This window comes from Melanostigma gelatinosum (genome assembly GCF_949748355.1).
Source record: "Melanostigma gelatinosum genome assembly, chromosome: 2".
NCBI lineage: Eukaryota > Metazoa > Chordata > Actinopteri > Perciformes > Zoarcidae > Melanostigma > Melanostigma gelatinosum.
The window spans coordinates 19,930,290-19,948,835 of NC_136635.1; the positions used below are offsets into that span (position 1 = coordinate 19,930,290).

Sequence of the window (18,546 nt, forward strand, 5' to 3'; positions counted from 1 at the left end):
TGAGGCAGCCGGTGACAGAAACCGAACAGCGATGACTTCATCACTTGGCGACGTCACAGGCAGAAACCCCGGTGTCAGTCTCAACAGTAAGAGTGTCTCTGTTGTCCACTTCTTCATTCATCCGTGCTGACTCAGCTTTCCTGCACAGTCAATTGCATGTATTTGCAATAAAAGTAATTTTTGACATGCAGCTCCTGTAGAGCGTAAGTGCTCAGTCTGTGAGGCTTTCAGTCCGTCAGACGATGAGGGAGTCCCGGCTGAGAAGAGTGCTCTGGTGAGGAAACAAAAATTAAATTGATTGTCACAACGACAGAGAGTTTACACGGCGATATGAACACGTCTTTTTCAGGAGAACGAGAGAGTTAAGAGATAGTAAACATTAGCCAAACACGGTTATTATGATGAGCCTGGGACAAACTGCATTTCAACTGTTTTTTCGAATAATTTGAAGATTTGATTGGAACCCCTGAAAGACGGCTCTGGTCAATTCATTGACGTTTTACACGTCTTTGATGTTGAAAAGCGTTTTGACCCAGGTTTGTGAGGGAGGAGACAACCAGTTAAGATTGTTATTGAGAGTAGTTGGATACAGAACAGAGTATTCTACCTAGTTTTCACTGTAGTAGCGTCTGAACCTGACCTGTCAAAGGCACAACAACAACACTTATTGGAGACCTACAAACCTTTTTAAGAGTTTCTCAGAGCTCCCCGTGTGGGGAAGACAACATGATGACATGAGTTTGAAACACTCATGCTCGATCAAGTAAACGTTACAGGTTTTAAATATGTGAACTTTTCTGCATATAGTTCCAAAACAATCAAAAAGTTCTACCCCGACGCCGGAAACTAAATGCAATCCCTGGTTCCTCTCGACAAAATGCTGGTTTAGTTACTGAGCTTCCCAAAAGGTTCTTGGGCCTCGATTTCGGTGGAAATGCCCCAAAACTCCCTTAAAAGCAAGGAAATACAACATTGAGTGTTAAACACTTTGCCGTTAGCCCCGTGTTAACGTTTTCATCATTTACACACCAATAGCTCATTTTCAAAAACTAGAAAAGATGCTACACGAGCTCTAGTCATTGCTGTTGATCTGCAAACTAGCATTACCAACCAACCAACAATTCAAAGGCCTAAATGGAGCTCACCGTTTTGCGGGTCTTGTCTTTGGGCTCCTCTCTGCGACCGGGCAGGGGATGGGCAGGAGGCTGAGAGGACCGAGCGTTTGCTGGGAGCGGCCGCGGAGACGGCCTGTCAGTCCTGCTTCGCTCCGTGTCTGAGTAAGCAGGCAGTGAGTTGGCCTCGGGCCTGTTACTGGGTGAGCGGCTGCAGTGCCGACTCGATTCCCCGCTGCTCTTCTTCGAGCTGCCCTTCGAGGGCGTGTCTGAATCCTCCTCGCCCCGGGCCCCGCTCTTCCCCTGGCTGACCCCTCGCAACTTAGCCTTGCGATCCAGCAGGCTGTTCAGGAAGGTGCCGTCGTAGTCCTTCTCTTGAGAAGAAGTTGATGGTGGACTGACTCTGGGAGGAGGGGGAGCGGGGCGCTCGCTGTCGCAAGTGCCCCTCCTCTTTTTGGGTGACTGAAGTGGGCTTATGTTGTGTCTGCTTTTCTTGTTCCGTCTGGGATGATCTTCGTGGTCGCTGTCGTCTCCGAGCTCATTCTCATCCGTGTGATGATACTGAGGCGGGCCATTGCGGTAGGATGGGTATCGACTGAACTCCCGAAGCTCCATCTCATAGTCTCCCCTCTCCTCTTCCCTTTTCCCTTCCCCTCTGCCTCCCCTCTGCTTGTAGGAAGCAGCAAACTCCTCCAGCTCATCCAGTGAGCAGGTTCGTCCGGCGGTACGGTACGTCTTTCTATGCAGATGTTCTGAACGAGGGTTCCACCTGCGAAACACAACCCGAGGCCGAGAGAGGACCAACAGGGAGAGAGGGAGGTGACACAGGAAACAGATGCAATTGAAGGTCAACAGGTTTCTGAGTATTGTGTACATTTAAATGTTGATATGCTTGAGTAAATGGGTGACAGTTGGATTTCTCCAGTTAGTTGATTGCTTAAACGTCATGTACTGTATATAAGACATCAGTTTTCTGTTACCAGTAAACAGAGTATCTGTACCTGTTGTGGTTTTCCTCCTCGCTGTGATTCTGTTGCCGTTGATTTCGGCCAGGCCTGCGCGACTGCGAGAAGGACGGAGGGTCGTCGCTGTTCCGCCGCGGAGGAAGATCCTCGTCCTGGCAGCGGCGGGGCTCTGAGTCGCGATATCGTTGGGGTGAAGGGGGATTGTCGCGGTAACGCTGCGGCTCTGGGCTGCGGTTTTCGCGGTAGCGTTGGGGCTCGGGCGGAGGGTCGTGGTCAGGGATGGCAGGCAGAGCTTTCTTCTGGACGTTCCGGTATGTTTGGCGGAAGCCGTTATCCCCCTCGTGCAGGGAGCTCAGCTCGGACAGGCTACAGGCTGGACAGGTCCAAATAAGGGCATGGTTAGATGAAGAAGAACAACTGAACAGACAAACAAATAAACTGAGAATCCCTCTTTAAGGAAGCACAGAATTTGAGAGAAACAAATCCAAAAACAAAGACATAACAGAAGAAGAAAGTCAGAGTCGAGGTCTGCAAGCGTTTACACGGTGTTGGTGGGAGAATTATGAAAACATATTCTTTCAGGTAAGCCATGCACACCTGCTACTACGCACATCTCAACTACAGGAAAATCAGAGCGCAGAATGCTGGTGCAGAGAGACATGCCAAGGCAAGCTCAAGGGAACAAAAAGCCAAAAAGACACATGCATCAACATGCTGTAGAAGATGCTGACAGCATTTTCAGAGAGTGAATCCACAGGATGGGTTTGTGTAGCTTACACTGGGGGCTCATGGACCTGGCAGGGTTGAAGTGAGCCAGTTGTTTCTCTACATACTGTAGCACCCTGAGAGAGTCCTGATCCTGAGGCGAAGGCACGCGGTAGGGAACCCCTACAGCATGCATCGGCACTGGAGATACACACTTGAGCCATCAGCATGGATAACTTCTGTTTGACTGTTTGTTCATTGTGGATTGAGGACCACACTCGTGCTTTTGCTTTTGTTCTATCGTATTCAATTACTATTGCTTCTGTCCAAAATTACAGAATAACACAGATAACACAAAGTCACACGAGAAAACAAATTCAGCATTCAACATTCACATATCGAGAAAATAAAACTGAAAGAAACAATTACATTCCTCATAAAACCTATTTGTTAATGCAGTCTGATACAAAGGCAGCGTTTTTCAATGAAGTTTATCTTGTGGATTATTCAACGCCCAGCAAATATTTTCAATTTCAGAATAAACTCTGGGGTAATTAATGAGGTAAAAGAACAAACAAACACTGATAATATCTTAGGTAAGACCTCACCTGCTGTGAGTAGGCTTCCATCCGAAGGGGGGACGGAAGACATCTTGTCCACCAGAGAAGGGGGAGCGATGGGGACCATCGTGGGGACACCAGTGATGAAGTATGGAGGGTAGACAGGTGTGGAGGTGCCCGTCTTTATACCTTTACCTGCCTCGTATACTGCAAAAGCAACAGGCGACGCCATTCAGACTCAGAAAAACATACTTTGCTCAAACAGTGTCAGTACTGTCAGGTCACTTTTGCACCTCTGTGTGTGTGTTTGTACTCACGGTGTCTTGGGCAGCAGCATGTGTCAGGGCAGCACCAGCAGCTGACGTAGCAGCAGCAGGAGTGAGGACAACACTGACACCAACAAACCCCAACCAACAGCAGGAATAAGACACTGCCCAGCGCCACGGCCGACACGAACACCCACTCTGCAAGTACACACAACCCAGAATCCTGCATTCAAGCACACATCGACAGAGGAACCGTTTCATTTGATCAGACCACTGTGTACTCACTTCCAATGACGTGGGACTGGTGTACAAGCTGTGGGGGTTCACTTTAAATCTGTCTGTAAATTAGCAGTGTACTTCCTGCTTTCCCTCTGTACAGGCTCCATGTTTACACTGACTGAACCCAATTGCACACTCTACACTATTTTAACCTTATTTTGAGAATGTCTCATCGTTACATTTCTAAAGATAAAAAGATGCCAATGCCAAAATGCAAACTACAATTGTTAGATCTCCTGATACACTTTTATTGTTGTTTTGCTTGAGATTTAAATAGATTAATCATAATGAAAACAACAACACAAAAGAAATGCAAAAAGCTAGTGGCCAACACAGTGAGGAATCCTTCCTGTAGAGCTACGGGACAGCTTAAGGGAGAAACAGCTGGATTGTTGAACAATGTGTCTTCTATTATTGGACGTTTTTATTTACTTTTTCTTGTTTTCCAGGAAGTAAAAGTTTTTTAACAAATCAGAAAACAGTCAATCTTAACCAGAATATGAGTTCCCACTTAAAGTAAGATGATTTTACACACAGTGCTTGAGTGTTGGAGCGCTGAAGTGAGTGATACAGCAAGTAGCACAGATAAACGACATGTATCTGTCTATACAGACAAAGCAAAGGAAAGGGACGGAGAGGGCAGATAAGGACATATTTAACAATGTAAAACCAAGGACGTCATTGTCTCTATAAAGACACACACACACAGACACACACACACACACACACACACACACAGGAAACCAGATTTTTCTAACAGGAAGGAAAGGCACGGTTTACACCGCTCTGGAAGATACTGAAGATTTGGCTGGGACAACAAATTAGCTTGTAATGTGATCTCATTTGCAACCATTATGACCCCTACACACACACACACACACACACACACACACACACACACACACACACACACAAACACACACACACACACACACGTCTCAGAGCACTGTGGGAGTCGATGTGGACAACAGCGCATACTAATGCAACACTAAGACCAGAGATAAGCTTGCACTAACCATTCTGGCTGACTGACTCATACCATGTTAATTTGGGAGTTACTTCCACACAATTCATTCATCGTTTCCCCACAAACTCTGTGATAATCAAATGTGTATTACAGGAATTTGACGTGACATAAACAAACCTCCCTCCCTCTTGATGACTGCGGGGTTGTTTTTTACTGGGTGGTGTCCACATGATGTGGGATGACACGCTAACCACGACCATAAATAACTTTAATGACCATAACAGCTGTTTTCAAGCACAGCTCATCGTAGTGGGAGCGACGGCCGGCTTATTATCTGACGGGTGTGGAACTGACCGTTGGGTCAAAAACGGCTCTGAACTCTGTCAAATCCTCCTCGTAGCTGAATAATAAACACCTGTTGCATTATTAACTAACGTGAGAGGGGAACCGGTTAGATCGTATCAGAGCTGTTAGCATAGGAACCATTTAACACGGTGGAAAAATGTTATTCGCCTCTATCTTGTCAGATCTTCTACATTTCTTACACCGTGTGCAAAAAGCCATCTCAAAAGCCACCACCACCCAAAATGGTTCCTACAGCCAGGGTTAGAGCAGTTAGTAGGGTTAGCATGAATGGAAGGAACCAGGAGGGGGAGAACACATTATGCCCCTACCTGGCATAATCTTCAAGTCAAAGTCTGGCAGCAGATCTTCAGGCACACCTGAGAAACCTGGAGAGAGACAGAGCAGAGGTGACAACAGGAGAGGAGGAGGAGGAGGAGGAGGAGGAAGAGAGGGAATGAGTGATATAAATGACTGATTCAAAGAAAGTTGTTGCAGGAGCAGCATGCATGAGGAGAGAAGCGAGACAAAAACCAGAGGGACATCCAGAGAAAGATAAAGAGAGGACAACGGCAGCATGCACCAGAGGACACTCTGGTCTTGTTCCAGAAAGTCTGCAGACAGAGAAACTGATAAGCAGGTCGACCATCTGGTTCATGAACCTGTGAGGTAATCTGAGGTCTGGTGAGAAGACAGACTGGAACAGGAATCATCCTCGTGAAGATACCATGACAAGGAGGCAGGAGCTGTGAGTAATGTTACAAAAGCACAGGTGGGAACATTCCTCACGTCCAGAGCCAGCAAACAGACCGCAGAGAAACATTTTGTTGCTGAAAGCTTTTCCCTGACTTGAAGAGAGGGTAGCGGCTCCGTGATGAGACCTGGAGCACCTTAAGGTCATTCATTCGCTCCCTTAAAAAGATCTCTGCTTTGACAAACCAAACCCGCTGATCAACTCAAGAAAGTTGCTGTAGACAGCTGGAGTTGCACGCCACCTCCATATTAGCTTATACAACTAAATGTGTTTTTCCATCATACTAGTTGTCAGTCAGTATTGTGGTATCAATTACTGATATTTACTACAGGAATGAATACTTACATTTAAACACTAAGTGATTCTAAAGATTAAAAACATCCGTTTTATTGAGGGCCATGTGCGGGACTATTTCTTGGCTCACATTGACGACAAGACTCATATTTCCAATATATTTCATAAAATGTCAAACTATTTCTTTAACTACAGCTCCCATGAGGCTTTGATAGGGAGACAATGGCAAAGACTGATGGGACATTTTTATATTCCAATGTTTGACTGCATAGTTATTCATTTGGAAATAAAATTGACATAATAAACTGAAGTTTTTAAAATCTCTGACAGTGTACGTCATGACCTGCTGAGGCCGATGTATTGGCTTTCTATCTATATTGTTTTTGTGAGATTGACTGACTTCTACACATAAATACTTGTTTCAAACAAACACGTTTTTAAATATCCTTAAAAAAACATCACCACCTGCCAGTTGTTGTTCCTGGTATCTTGCTGGTGTTTTGTCTTTCTCCTTTAGTTTTTTTTGTATTTTAACACATGCTTTATGGGACTCCACACAAGGTCGGTCAGCAGAAGTCTGAATGACCGTGTCACAAGCTGGTGCAAAAATGTGTTCTGTTTTGGGTGCATCCATCCATGAGAGCGGTGCACGTGGTAAGTTGAAGCTTTGTGAACAAAAGCCAGAGATTGAGCGTGATGTGAGCAGATACGGGTGTCTTACTGTTGATGGTGCGATCGGGGCAGAGAGGAGGAAAGGGGTGCCGAGCAGGAGAAAGGAAGGACTTGAGAAATACAGAGCAGGCTGGACTGTTGGCCTCACTCTGGCTGACAGTGCACATACCTCCCTTAGTATCTTTCTGGAAGGCTAAGCGTGTTCTTTGCTGGATTTGAAAACAGAAAGAAACCCTCTTGTTTACTGAGAAGCAGCTGAATCACAGTTGTTGAATACCTTCAAATAACTAGGTGCTGAAGTTTGCATTATGTGCATTTAAAAACAACTCACATTTTAGAATCTGTTGTTTTTTTTACTGGCAGCTCAGTTGTGAAGTTCCCACTCACACGCAAATTTGACTGCAGGCTGATGATTCACCGAGGTTTACTTTCAAGCACTTTGGGTTTGCGTGATTTTCCATGTGTTTGTCCACACGGGAGGTATTTATCCACTTATACTCCTCCTATGGGAATAAACTGTAAAGGGAAGGTGAGCCTATTTGCTGAGAGTTTTATAGAGACGCTGTATATTAAAAAAACACACCACGCACACACATGCAGATGCAGAAACCAAATCATAGGTAAGTTTCCGTAATTGTTCAAAGCAACACTACAAACAGGTTGTGTCCAGCTTACACATGACTTGTGACCTGTTTATTGTTTATAAGCTTTGGAACAGGGCTCAGGAGTTTGTCCACCAGAGAGCACGAACAAGTTCATATCTTGGTATCGTATCTTTATCAAAATGTTTTATAAATTAACAACAAATATCAGGAATCTGTATCAAGACTGTTTGTGTTTCTGTTAAAAAGATTCCCATCAGAAGATATATTGCTAATTATGTTTTTAAGCTCCCATATATTGTTATGGGCCTCTTAAGTCCAGTACCTGTTGGGCTATAGATTGGATACAATGATACTTGAATGCTTTAAAACGTTTTGGGGAATATTCGTCCACTTAACACCATGCATGAAAAGGTTCAATCTTTTATCGAGGAACACTTTGCACGTGGTACATTTCCTGCCTCGTGCACATTTCACTGTTTTCTCAAAGTTTTGATTCATTAGCAAATAGCTTCAGAGCTAAGAAAAAGGTCAATTGGAGTAAAAAGGGAGTTCTCAGTCAATCAGCCGAGTGTCTCACTTGGTGTCACCCTCCATCTTTTGTATCACTGTGTTCTGCTGTCCCTCCTCCACGGCATTAAATCTTCCCTCCCCTCTTTGCTGTGAAGCCATTCTCTAAAAAAAAAAGAAAAAAAAAAAAGACAAAAGATGCCCGAGCCAGTCGCGGTGGCCCCAAACTGTTGTTATGGAAACACAACAAGTGCCTCACATGCCATATTAGCTACACCAAGACCAGGAAATACAACATCTCGGCTCTGTGGAAGATGTAGAGCAGGGGTGTCAAACATACGGCCCGCGGGCCGGATCCGGCCCACTGCGTCATTTAATGTGGCCCACGAATCCGCCAGCCAAAAAAAAAAAAAAAAAAAAAAAAAAAAAAAAAAAAAAAAAAAAAAAAAATTTTACAAAAATTTAAAGTTAGATGTGAAAATAAAAATATCCCCATGGTCGAAATTATGAGATAGAAAGTCGAAGTGATGAGATAGCATGTGTGCCGACATTAAAACTATCACAACAGGTGGACAGGAGATGCAACAGCCCATAAAGAGGATTTCCAACAAGTGATCGTGCCTTTCTCAACATGCGTACTTGTGAACTCGTGGACTTGTGAAATGTCATCAGTGCCCAAGTACTGTTCCAATTCAAAGTTCACATCGAGCCAAGCACGGTCCTAATGCCCGGATGTGGCTCCGCCCATTTTACCGGGGATGCATCGGAGGTGACTTGTCTGTACTTGGGACAGCCAAATATCCCAGAATGCATTTTGTACCAGCAACAGTAAACAATGGCGGAGGAGAAATCACACAACTGGAAGTTGAAACTTTCAAAATACTACTGTTGTTAAGTCACAGAAAGTAATTTTAGGATGTTTTGAGGCGAGAAGTTAGTTGTTTAAGCATTTAAGTTGACCATTCGCGCCGCCGGTCTCGCCGGGGGCTATTTGTGTTCATTCGCAGTGGACGCGCTGGAGAGGGGGCGTGGCTTATCGCCCTGAAAGCCGTTCAACTGTCCGCCATTAACCATGGAAAAAAGAACCTATTTCTGCTTAGTAGGTGTTGTGGAAGTCACAGATATCCCGGGAAACTAAACTAAATATATTAGGAGAAGTTACATTTACACCATCTTACATTTACAACCGGCCCTTTGAGGGCGACCGTGATGCTGATGCGGCCCCAGAGTGGAAATGAGTTTGACACCCCTGATGTAGAGTCTCTCGGTTCAGGTTAAAGACTGCAAAGGGCATCCGGGAAAATCACGTCATCTTCCTTTGCCTGTAGCATTATCTGTCACATAGTATCCTACCAGGACCCAACATTTCACAGAATGGGCTCAAGTCTTTGCAAACTGTAAAAGCTTATCGTCGAGTACTTATGTGTGTATTGCTGTGTGTGTGTGTGTATTGCTGTGTGTGTGTGTGTCTTGTGTGCATACACATAAGTCTCTGAGTGCCAGCCAAACAAAAGTTCAGCCTCCGAGTGAATTGGAGCAGCAAGAGCCAAATCGCTTCTCAGCCGTTGCTCTGGGAACATTTGTAACCGAACGTAGACGAGTACACCGTCACTGTACAGATACTTCTATCTACACACACTCCTGCATACACAAATACACACACAAACACAGGATTAAGTGGCGTGTCAAAGACTCAGTACAAGCGATAACTGTCCTGCAGTCACAACGTTTAATAAAAACGTTGTGTATACGCTGACATACAGTATGAGGGAATGCAGTTGCTGTGGTCACAGATTAACAGACTCCCCTAGAAGTGCCACTGTTTGTCGTAAATCAGCTCATTAATGAGCCTGTATTGTGCCGTCGGTGATGAATAGGTCGGCTTTTTAAAGGCGGTGTTATGTAACAGCAGAATTCAATTGTTTGTGTCCATGATTGAATTACATGCAAAGGATTGGACATGAGTTGGGATGGGACACCACAAGGGTCAATGATTTAATAACACATTGTTTCATTCAGTCTGCTCACACCGGTCCTGGAAACACATTTTAATGGATGTCAATGAGACATAAAGGCAATATTCACGGAGAGGTATTCACGGAGAGGTGTGGCCAAGTTCTTACCAAGCTGAAACCCTTCACAACAGGCATGCTGGGAAAGTAGTGGCAGCTTACCAAGAACCAGCAGCTCCACTGAGGCTTCGTTCCGACCCTCTAAATCATCCGATATCACCACTTTGCAGATGTAGACTCCACTGTCTCCCCACTGGACCTCTCCCATGCGCAGGTCTGCCTCTGCATGAGAGAAAAGGGAAAAGGTTAAAGATGTGCAACAAAGTCCTCCTAAATGCATATTTAATCCACGTCTTTGGCCCAAACATTTCTTTGATTCAAGTTCAACCGTGCCTCATTTTCAGCTACAAGTTGTGACCATTAATTAGCCTGCCACTCAAAACTGTTTCCCTCTTCTCAACCGACTGATCTTTATTGGATCTTTTTAGTTTTTAGGTATTTATACTCTTAGTAACTTTAGAAAGTGGAACACAAAAGGTCGGTTCACAGAGGAGTTTAATTAAATCGGCAAACTGATACTGGATTCAGATTAAAATGCTTAAACCTCAACCCCTCAATTCATAATTCATGTGGTAACCCACATGATTGCAGAACATTTCATTCCAAAACCAGAAGCATTAATCTGCTGCTATGAAACTCCCTCCACTCTTCCAGAAACACTTTCCACAAGGCTTTGGAAGCTGTGAGCTGGGATTTGCTCCCTCTCAGCCACTACAGCATCGGCAGCATCCAACTCTGATTTCGGGTGGTCCGGTCTGGCTCACAGCCGGCGGTGCTATTCCTCCCAGAGGGGCGGGGCGGGACGGGGTTGAGGTCAGGGATCTGTGCAGGCCAGTCAAGTTCAGAAAACCAGACTAGCCTGAACACTAAAAAACAATGGTGTCCGCATACCTTTGGCCAGATAGTAGGTATTTATGACAGCTTACGATAATGCATGAAAATACATTTCATTGTTGGAATGCTGTTAAGCATCAATATTATTACTACCACTACTGCTATTACTACCACTACTACTATTACTAATATGACAACTGCTACTACTACTACTGCTATTCATGCTACTAAAAGGAGTAATACTACTACAGCTATTAGTACAACTGCTACTAGTACTACTACTACTGCTACATCTTCTACTGCCATTACTATTACTACTACTACTACTGTGATATTAAATACTACGACCAATACTACAGCTATTACTATGACTACTGATACTACGTCATCTACTACTTCTTCTAACTAATACTTCAACTACTAATAATACTTCTACTACAACTACAACTTCTACTACTACTACAAATATCACTACTACTACTACTAGTACTTATTCTAATGCTACCGATACTTGTACTAATAATACTTCTACTACAACTTATACTACGACAAATATCACCACTGATGAATTTTTTTAAGCCACAGAAACTGTTCAAATATCAAAATGTTCAGCTCTTTCAGGAGAGGTGTGATATGACTTTTCATATTTGTAATCTTTTAACTTTTTGAATTATTAAGCTTCATTTCAGTTTTCAGCATTCCAACGCATTTTCAGCAGGAAATGCATTTTCTAGTTTCTCATGTTTTTCTCATTATGGAAGGGACATTTTCAAAGAACCGTTATTCCATGTCACTCAAAAAACAATTCAAATATAGTTTTGGGCCGAGCATCCCACAAAGAAGACAATACCGGGGCCGCTGACTCTATTGTGAGGGGGTCAGACATGTAAATACAGCAGACAGGAAAGAGGGTTGTATAGTTCCCTTCCTTTTCCTGTTAGCTGAGGAAGGGGGAGGAGAGACAGGCTGACCAGACCTCACCACTGGGACTGGAAGTATAAGTCAGTGTGTTGGCTTGACTGTGTTAGCCGTGTGATTAACAGAACACCCGCTGCCCAGTGCATGCTGGGACAGACTCCCTGTGACGCTGAATAGGATTACATGGCCTGGATGAACGGGCGTCTCTAAAAGGCAACAATCTCAAAGCTTTCACTTTTCTTTTTGTTTTACAACATCGCTGTGCCGACGACCTGTTTCAGGACAGGAGGCTGAGCGGGACAGAGAAAGAGAAAAGATAAAGAGTGTGTGTGTGGAGGGTCTGATGTGCAAAGATCTACAGAGTGAAAATGAAAGTGGGCCATTGAAGTACATCAGAGGGAAGGAGAGGGAGGTCGGGATGAATGAGAGGACAGCGTGAAAACCATCTCTTTTGTCCGTGTTGTTCCTGGCTGGTGAAGAGAAGGTCGATTCTTCAACCAGAGTAAGAGCTCCATAAATCTGAGGCCTGCAAACAAGGCTACCTCTCTGTGTTCAACAATAAGCACACACACACACACACACACCCGAACATGCACAGCAGTGTCCCTTAGATGATCCTTAAATAACATGATGGTGAGACGGTAAGGGAATGTAGAGCTGAGGACAGGGGGGATGAGCATGAATAACGGTTGTTGATCTGTCGTAGCAATATTGTTTAATGAATGAATGAATTAATTTTATTGATATAGCGCTTTTCACAGACAGTAGTATCACAAAGTGCTTAACAGAGCAGACATTTAAAAGCATAAAAAACAAAATGTGACCCAAGGGTCAATAAATTATCTACACAGAGAAAATTAAAAAATAAAATAAAAAATAATAAAAAATAAAATAAAAATGTAAAACATATTTTAAGAGCAGGTCTAGGACATGGGTTTACTTTTACACAAACGCCAGCCTAAACAGGTGGGTTTTGAGCTGGCTTTTAAAAGTATCCACAGTATCTGCGAGGCGCAGAGTTGCAGGCAGAGCATTCCAGAGCCCCGGGGCCACTGCCTCAAAGGCTTTATTATAAATAGAACAGAAAATATAAAAAATATAGATAAGTACTGAGCATTTGCAAAATAAACATAATTTTTTCTCAGGTAGATAAACTCTGTAATGGTTTAAATTGGGTCAAACATATTTTGAGGTGTTTTTGTACTTTTTGTGTATCTGCAATGGTAGCCTACTATGGAAGCTAATTTAGATTAGGTTTTCTGACCGATAGCCATCCCCATCACTGACCATTAACTGACAACACTAGTGCCCTGTATGCAGGGCTGCTGTGGTTGAATTGCCAAACAGGTTTCCCAGCTCACAAGTGAATTTGGAAAAGGGTTGGCGCTACAGGGCTGGGTTAGATGAGGAGTTTTGCACTTTTTCTCCTCTCGGAATCGACCTGATCAACTGTAGCGCTGAATGTGTTGCTGGTGGGGACATTCTTATTGGTTCTGTGGTGTGTAACCCGATTGTTCTGAAAGCTCTAAAGTCTTTTCTCCTCTCACCCTCTCTTGCGTGTGTGCAGAGTCTCTCTGACTTCACGTTGGGCATTTAATCAGGAATCTGTGTGAAGGCTGGGCCGACGCTGGGATTTATGGCTTTCATAAAACTTGCCAGGCTTGGCAGCAGAAGAAATGAGAACATTAGTTTGGATCAATATGTTGCAAAAGAACCAGAGAGGCTGCTTCTTTTAACCAAACCTTCAAACGAAAACTAAGAAAATGCTTTTGAGTGTGTTTTAAAGCACTGCTTTCTTTTTATGTAATTTCTTGTTATATGTGTCTCTTCTTTGCTTAATTCTATTTGTGTATTTTCCAACATTTTTCATGAGCGGCAATCTGTTTCACATCTTGATGTAAAAATAATTCTCCAGCACACTGCCAGCGGATGAAGTCAAATTCCATCTAAAGCTGGAGAGCTGAAGTTCTGCTGCAGTGTGATTTGAAAAGAAGATAATTTTCACCATGAGCATCAGAGACACAGAACCAGAGATGAAGGCTATACTACATGAGTCTTACTGTTGATGATGGAGATGTCTCTGCTCTTGTAGTACTCTGACAGCGTGATTGAGGATCCGGAGATGGAGGCCACGGTTCGGACCGTCCGGCTGCTGTCGCCGCAGTCCAGGTAGCTCGCCCCCGTCTCGTAGCCTCCGGCGGCTCCTCTGGTTCCGCCCGTCAGCCCACCGCCTCCCTGGCCTCCGCTCAGGCTGTCGGGGAAGTTGAAGGAATCCCGCGTGCGGTCCCGACAGTACGACTTGTAGACCCACTGCACCACGGGCGTCTGGGTGGACACGCTGTTGTACTGGCACGGCAGAACCACGGACTGGAACAGCACGGCATACTTCTTCTCATCTCTCACAAACACATTGACCCCCGAGCAACGGGGAGGGAGGACGCCTGTGGGAGGACGAGGACATAATGAAGAAGGATCAGTAAAGTGTGAAAGAAAAACAAGTCTAGATGATGAATCGTTACTTTCATTTCGTTAAAAGTCATACTGAATGATTGCAAACAGGATCTGTGAATAGCTCATTTGGCATATTTTTAATGGTACCAATTTGCTGTCGGGGGCAAAGTGTGAGACTTTGAAAACTGCTGGCTTACACAAACACTCAACAGATCTGGCAGCCAAAACAGGTTTAAGTAGTGACTGGGAGTGTGTAATGAAGGGGATTTAAGGACAACTACAGCAGACAGCAGCACACAATGATTCAGATGCTGAGTCGAGGTTTAAGGAGACACCTGTTGCTGTTCGCCCACTTGAAAAATATCAGACAAATAACCCCTCATTGCGTCATGGAGTATTTTAGGATGATCACTCTTTTTTTCTTATTTTCCTTTCAGCCAGAATGAAATGAATCATTGTGCAGTTTGGCAAGTTAAGTATAAGATCAGAAAACGAGGAGAGGTCCTTTGAGTTGCTTCTGCTCGGTGAAATCTGACTGTGGGGTGAGTTGACTCTGGGTCACATGATGACCAGGAGCTCCAACTCGGTAGTTCAACAGCAACACACACTAGAGGGGTGACCATGTGACGCTGCCCCCCCGCACACACACACACACACACAGAAACATCTGTGTGTGTCTCTCAGGCTGAGCAGTGGGAGGTGAGACTGAGCTGGACTGGACCAGTGAACAGGGATGAGCTGCTTCACTTAATCCAGACCAGGCCAGTTGAAAGACTTTTGTTTTCTTTCTACTAACTACACACCCTCCAACTGATACGTTTCATCAGAAAACACCAACAGGCTACATCAAGCACAGTGTTACGTTTACCGAGACGACTTGTTCTTGGCTTACTACAGACGTTCACTCACCGACACCTTTTCTATTAAAACCATCACAGGCCCAAACAGAGTTTCTAGCTGATGCCCAAATGATTTGCGCGTTGATCTATTAGTTGATCAACAGAAACTGAATCAACAACAACTTATATCACTGACAACTGATTGATCATTAAAGTAATTTACAAAGCAAAAATACCAAACAGCTGGTTCTACCTTCTCAGATGTGAGAATCTGGTGCTTTTCTCTGTTTTGACTTTTTATAAATTGAATACATTTGACATCAACAGTAACCTCTAAGTTCTTATACCCAAAGCAATCTCATTGACAGTAAAATACAAAACCCAGGTCACTACAACTAAACACCATGAACACACAGTTCTCAAAGTGGAAAAACGTCAAAGAGCAATGAATAAAACACGAGTCAGACGTTAAAGCAAATCAGACAGACCATGAATCTCCCCTTCCAGATGTTTGCTGATTCAGCTGCTCTGAGGTCAGTTTACAAAGACATTTTAAAAACTGTCAAGTTTGATGCTTACATATTTAAAGCCTGTTGATACATTTGTTCACACCTTGCCTGATAGTTTGTTGTTTTATTCTTCTTACCAGTGAATAATGGTATCTGTAAGTGTGTGTATCTAAAGTTGGTTTCACAGTAAAAGCTTGGCTGGAGTTTTGTGGATTTTGGAGGGAAAAAATAACCAATTCTGACCAAGACGACTCAAACTGACTCAAACATAAATTCCTCAAGGATTTTGTTTCTCTGACTTCTGAGAAGTGGGATCACAGGCTGAGGGGGCGATCCAGCCTTTATTAGTTTTCAGAGGAAGCCACCTCCAGAGGAGAACATGAAGGCAGGAGGAGGAGGGCTAAAACAGCTACTGCTGTCATATTGGACAGTGGAGTTTTGCTGAGAATGCTTGAGACTTGAGTGTATTAAAGTATTGATTTGTCTGCATTTACGTGGGGAGAATAACTCTTTAAACTTGTTCCAGAGAGAAATCTGCATGCTGTTTCACTGATTTGTCATTACACACAGTCCTTTTAATGGAGATAAACAAGTAATGTGCCTTTAAGAAAGCATTGCACGTAGTACTACTACAGTGCTAAAAGACACTCATTATCATACTCACAACAATGAGCCCATATGTGTAGTATTCCTTTATTGAGCTTCTGTAGTACAAACTGTAGCTACTGCACCTGTTATTTGTATCTTGTATTTAGTTATTATATATAGCCTATATATATAAATTGTCTTGTTTTGTCTCTACGTTTTAGCCATTTTGTGTAAAAAACGTTGCTGAATGATTAATCATTACCAACATTTTTGCTGATACGTTGCTGACTGGTATGTTATTCAACGAGTCCACATTATTGATTGTTTTTTCACATACACTGTATCTATGCACCTGTGTATTTGTACTTGTCTGTATTTTGTTCCAACCACTCTTGTGCTGCTGCTGTAAGGACATTTCTCATCAAAGTGTTATGTTTTTACTGTGTTTCATGATTTTTCTCAAGCAACAAAGATGAATCAATTAGTTGTAAACTATTAAATGAATCACCAACTCTTCTAATAATTGAGTAATCGGTTTGAGTAACTATTTTAGAAAAAAAACTTATACTAACCAATAATAACTTAATATTGTGAATATTTTCTGGTTTCTTTAACGTTACCTCTATAACGGTAATCTGAGACGTGGACACAACTCATCTTGGGCTTTGGGACACTGATCAACATTTTTCACCATTTTCAAACAATTTTTTGACCAAACAATCAATTAGGATTTATCCCAAAAAATAATCAACAATAAAAAAGAATCGTTAGTTGCATCCTTACATGTTTTTAAGGTCTTTTGTTCGACTAAATTAAGTGGTAACCTGTCATTTCTCTGAGAGGCCTAATTATCTAAATCATGAGTTGAATGTGTCAGAAGTTGGACCTCCTAATCCACGAGCCCCAAAGCTTCTGGTCGGATCATCCACACATGACTGACCGCAGCACTACGAGCACAGAGGACCACAAAGCACCGCGCTATATTAACGCACTTTAATACTTCCCTGCGTAAAACATTGCAGCGTGTGCATAATATACATGTTCTTTATGTGCCAAGGAAGGAAAACTGAAGTTTGGCTTATGAAATGTAATAACATGTAATTAATATGGGAAAAAAGTTAAGTCTAAAAGCTTCATTATTTCTGCACATGTTCAATCAGTGTAGTTAGCGTCGTTATGAAAGTGGCGCTATCTCAAATCTGAGTTAAACAACCTGTTACACCACTTTGCACCGAGTGCGTTCAATCTTTCCCTGCTCGTCTTCTCTTACCTGACACACAGACGAAGAAAATCCACCACTTCGGAACCAAAAACATTTTCCAACTCCTGCGGGTGAATTTAATTAAAGTTTTCTGATGAACGTCGTCTTCTTTTGTCTGTCGTTTCATCCCTGGACGACGTTTCAAACTCACAATATTTAACTGGCAGATAACGGGACTCCAGCGCGAGGGGCAGTGGCTGTGGGACCAGGACCAGCGTCAAGCTTGTCAGAATAAAACTCACTACTTCCGGCAACGGTTTCCAGAATAACAGCAACTTTCGTTGGCAAAGGCGATCCGGCGTCTCACAGCTCACGGTGCTGACAGCGCCTACAGTGCAAACTGTAGTAATGTGCTGACAGAGCTAACAGTGGTTGCCTGGGGGGGGGGGGGGGGGGGGGGGGGGGCGACGACGCAGAAAACAAATAAAGTGTGGTTCTACGCGAGATAAGGTGCATGTGTGCAAGTCTGCATTTCATTAAGAGATTCAGCCTTTCAATGGCTTTATGAGTAAAAGACTATTTTAATCACAAGGCAACTGCAAGCACTCAAAAAGTAAACATTATTTAAAACAAAAAGTTACAGTTAGTACATAGTAAGTAACAATCCAAATTGAAAAAGCAATATCCCTCTTAATAACCGGACTAAAAATCTGTCTTGTGGACTTAATGTGTGAAGTCAGCGACTTATTTATCATTCAAAGCCTGTCTTCTGATTGTTGCATTGACTTTTTCATTTGTAAAGCCTTCTATTATTCATGTTTTACTGCCCAAAAGAAGACCAAGACGTCCATGCAGGAGTTGCACTAGGAAGCCATGTTTTCTCATACACCTCAAATTTTGGCATCTAGTCCTACAGATAGTTTTTATTTGATGTGCCTGGCCAAGTAAAACTAAAACTATGCATGGCTATAGTACCAAGAGGGGACAGGGAGAGAACACTTTTCTTTGGAATTCTGGTGCCATGGCCCTCGGAATGCAGAATGTGACAGTTGAGTCAGAACACATCATGATGACTCTCTAACTTAATGTGTCACAATTCACCTGTT

General features: G+C 43.3%; 1 protein-coding gene across 1 annotated transcript; it reads right to left on the reverse strand.

Moving 5' to 3' along the window:
- Positions 1 to 145: 145 nt before the first annotated feature.
- LOC306794736 (immunoglobulin-like domain-containing receptor 2) lies at positions 146 to 17,638 on the reverse strand. Its single transcript, XM_079292924.1, has 10 exons — positions 17,510 to 17,638; positions 13,913 to 14,293; positions 10,203 to 10,322; positions 5,529 to 5,585; positions 3,660 to 3,806; positions 3,391 to 3,549; positions 2,855 to 2,983; positions 2,114 to 2,450; positions 1,146 to 1,881; positions 146 to 271 (listed from the first exon to the last, which is right to left on the reverse strand). Exons 1-10 carry the CDS (start codon positions 17,625 to 17,627, stop codon positions 236 to 238), a joined length of 2,220 nt encoding a protein of 739 aa, XP_079149050.1. The 5' UTR covers positions 17,628 to 17,638; the 3' UTR covers positions 146 to 235.
- Between the last annotated feature and the right edge of the window lie 908 nt (positions 17,639 to 18,546).

Excerpts from the sequence above, each read along its gene's own strand:
- LOC306794736 (XM_079292924.1), bottom strand. The coding sequence starts at position 17,627 with ATGAAACGACAGACAAAAGAAGACGACGTTCATCAGAAAACTTTAATT. Across the intron at positions 5,586-10,202 it reads AGTGGAGCTGCTGGTTCTTG|GTTTCTCAGGTGTGCCTGAA; the intron begins GTAAGCTGCCAC and ends GTCTCTCTCCAG. Across the intron at positions 3,550-3,659 it reads ATGCTGCTGCCCAAGACACC|TATACGAGGCAGGTAAAGGT; the intron begins GTGAGTACAAAC and ends TTGCTTTTGCAG.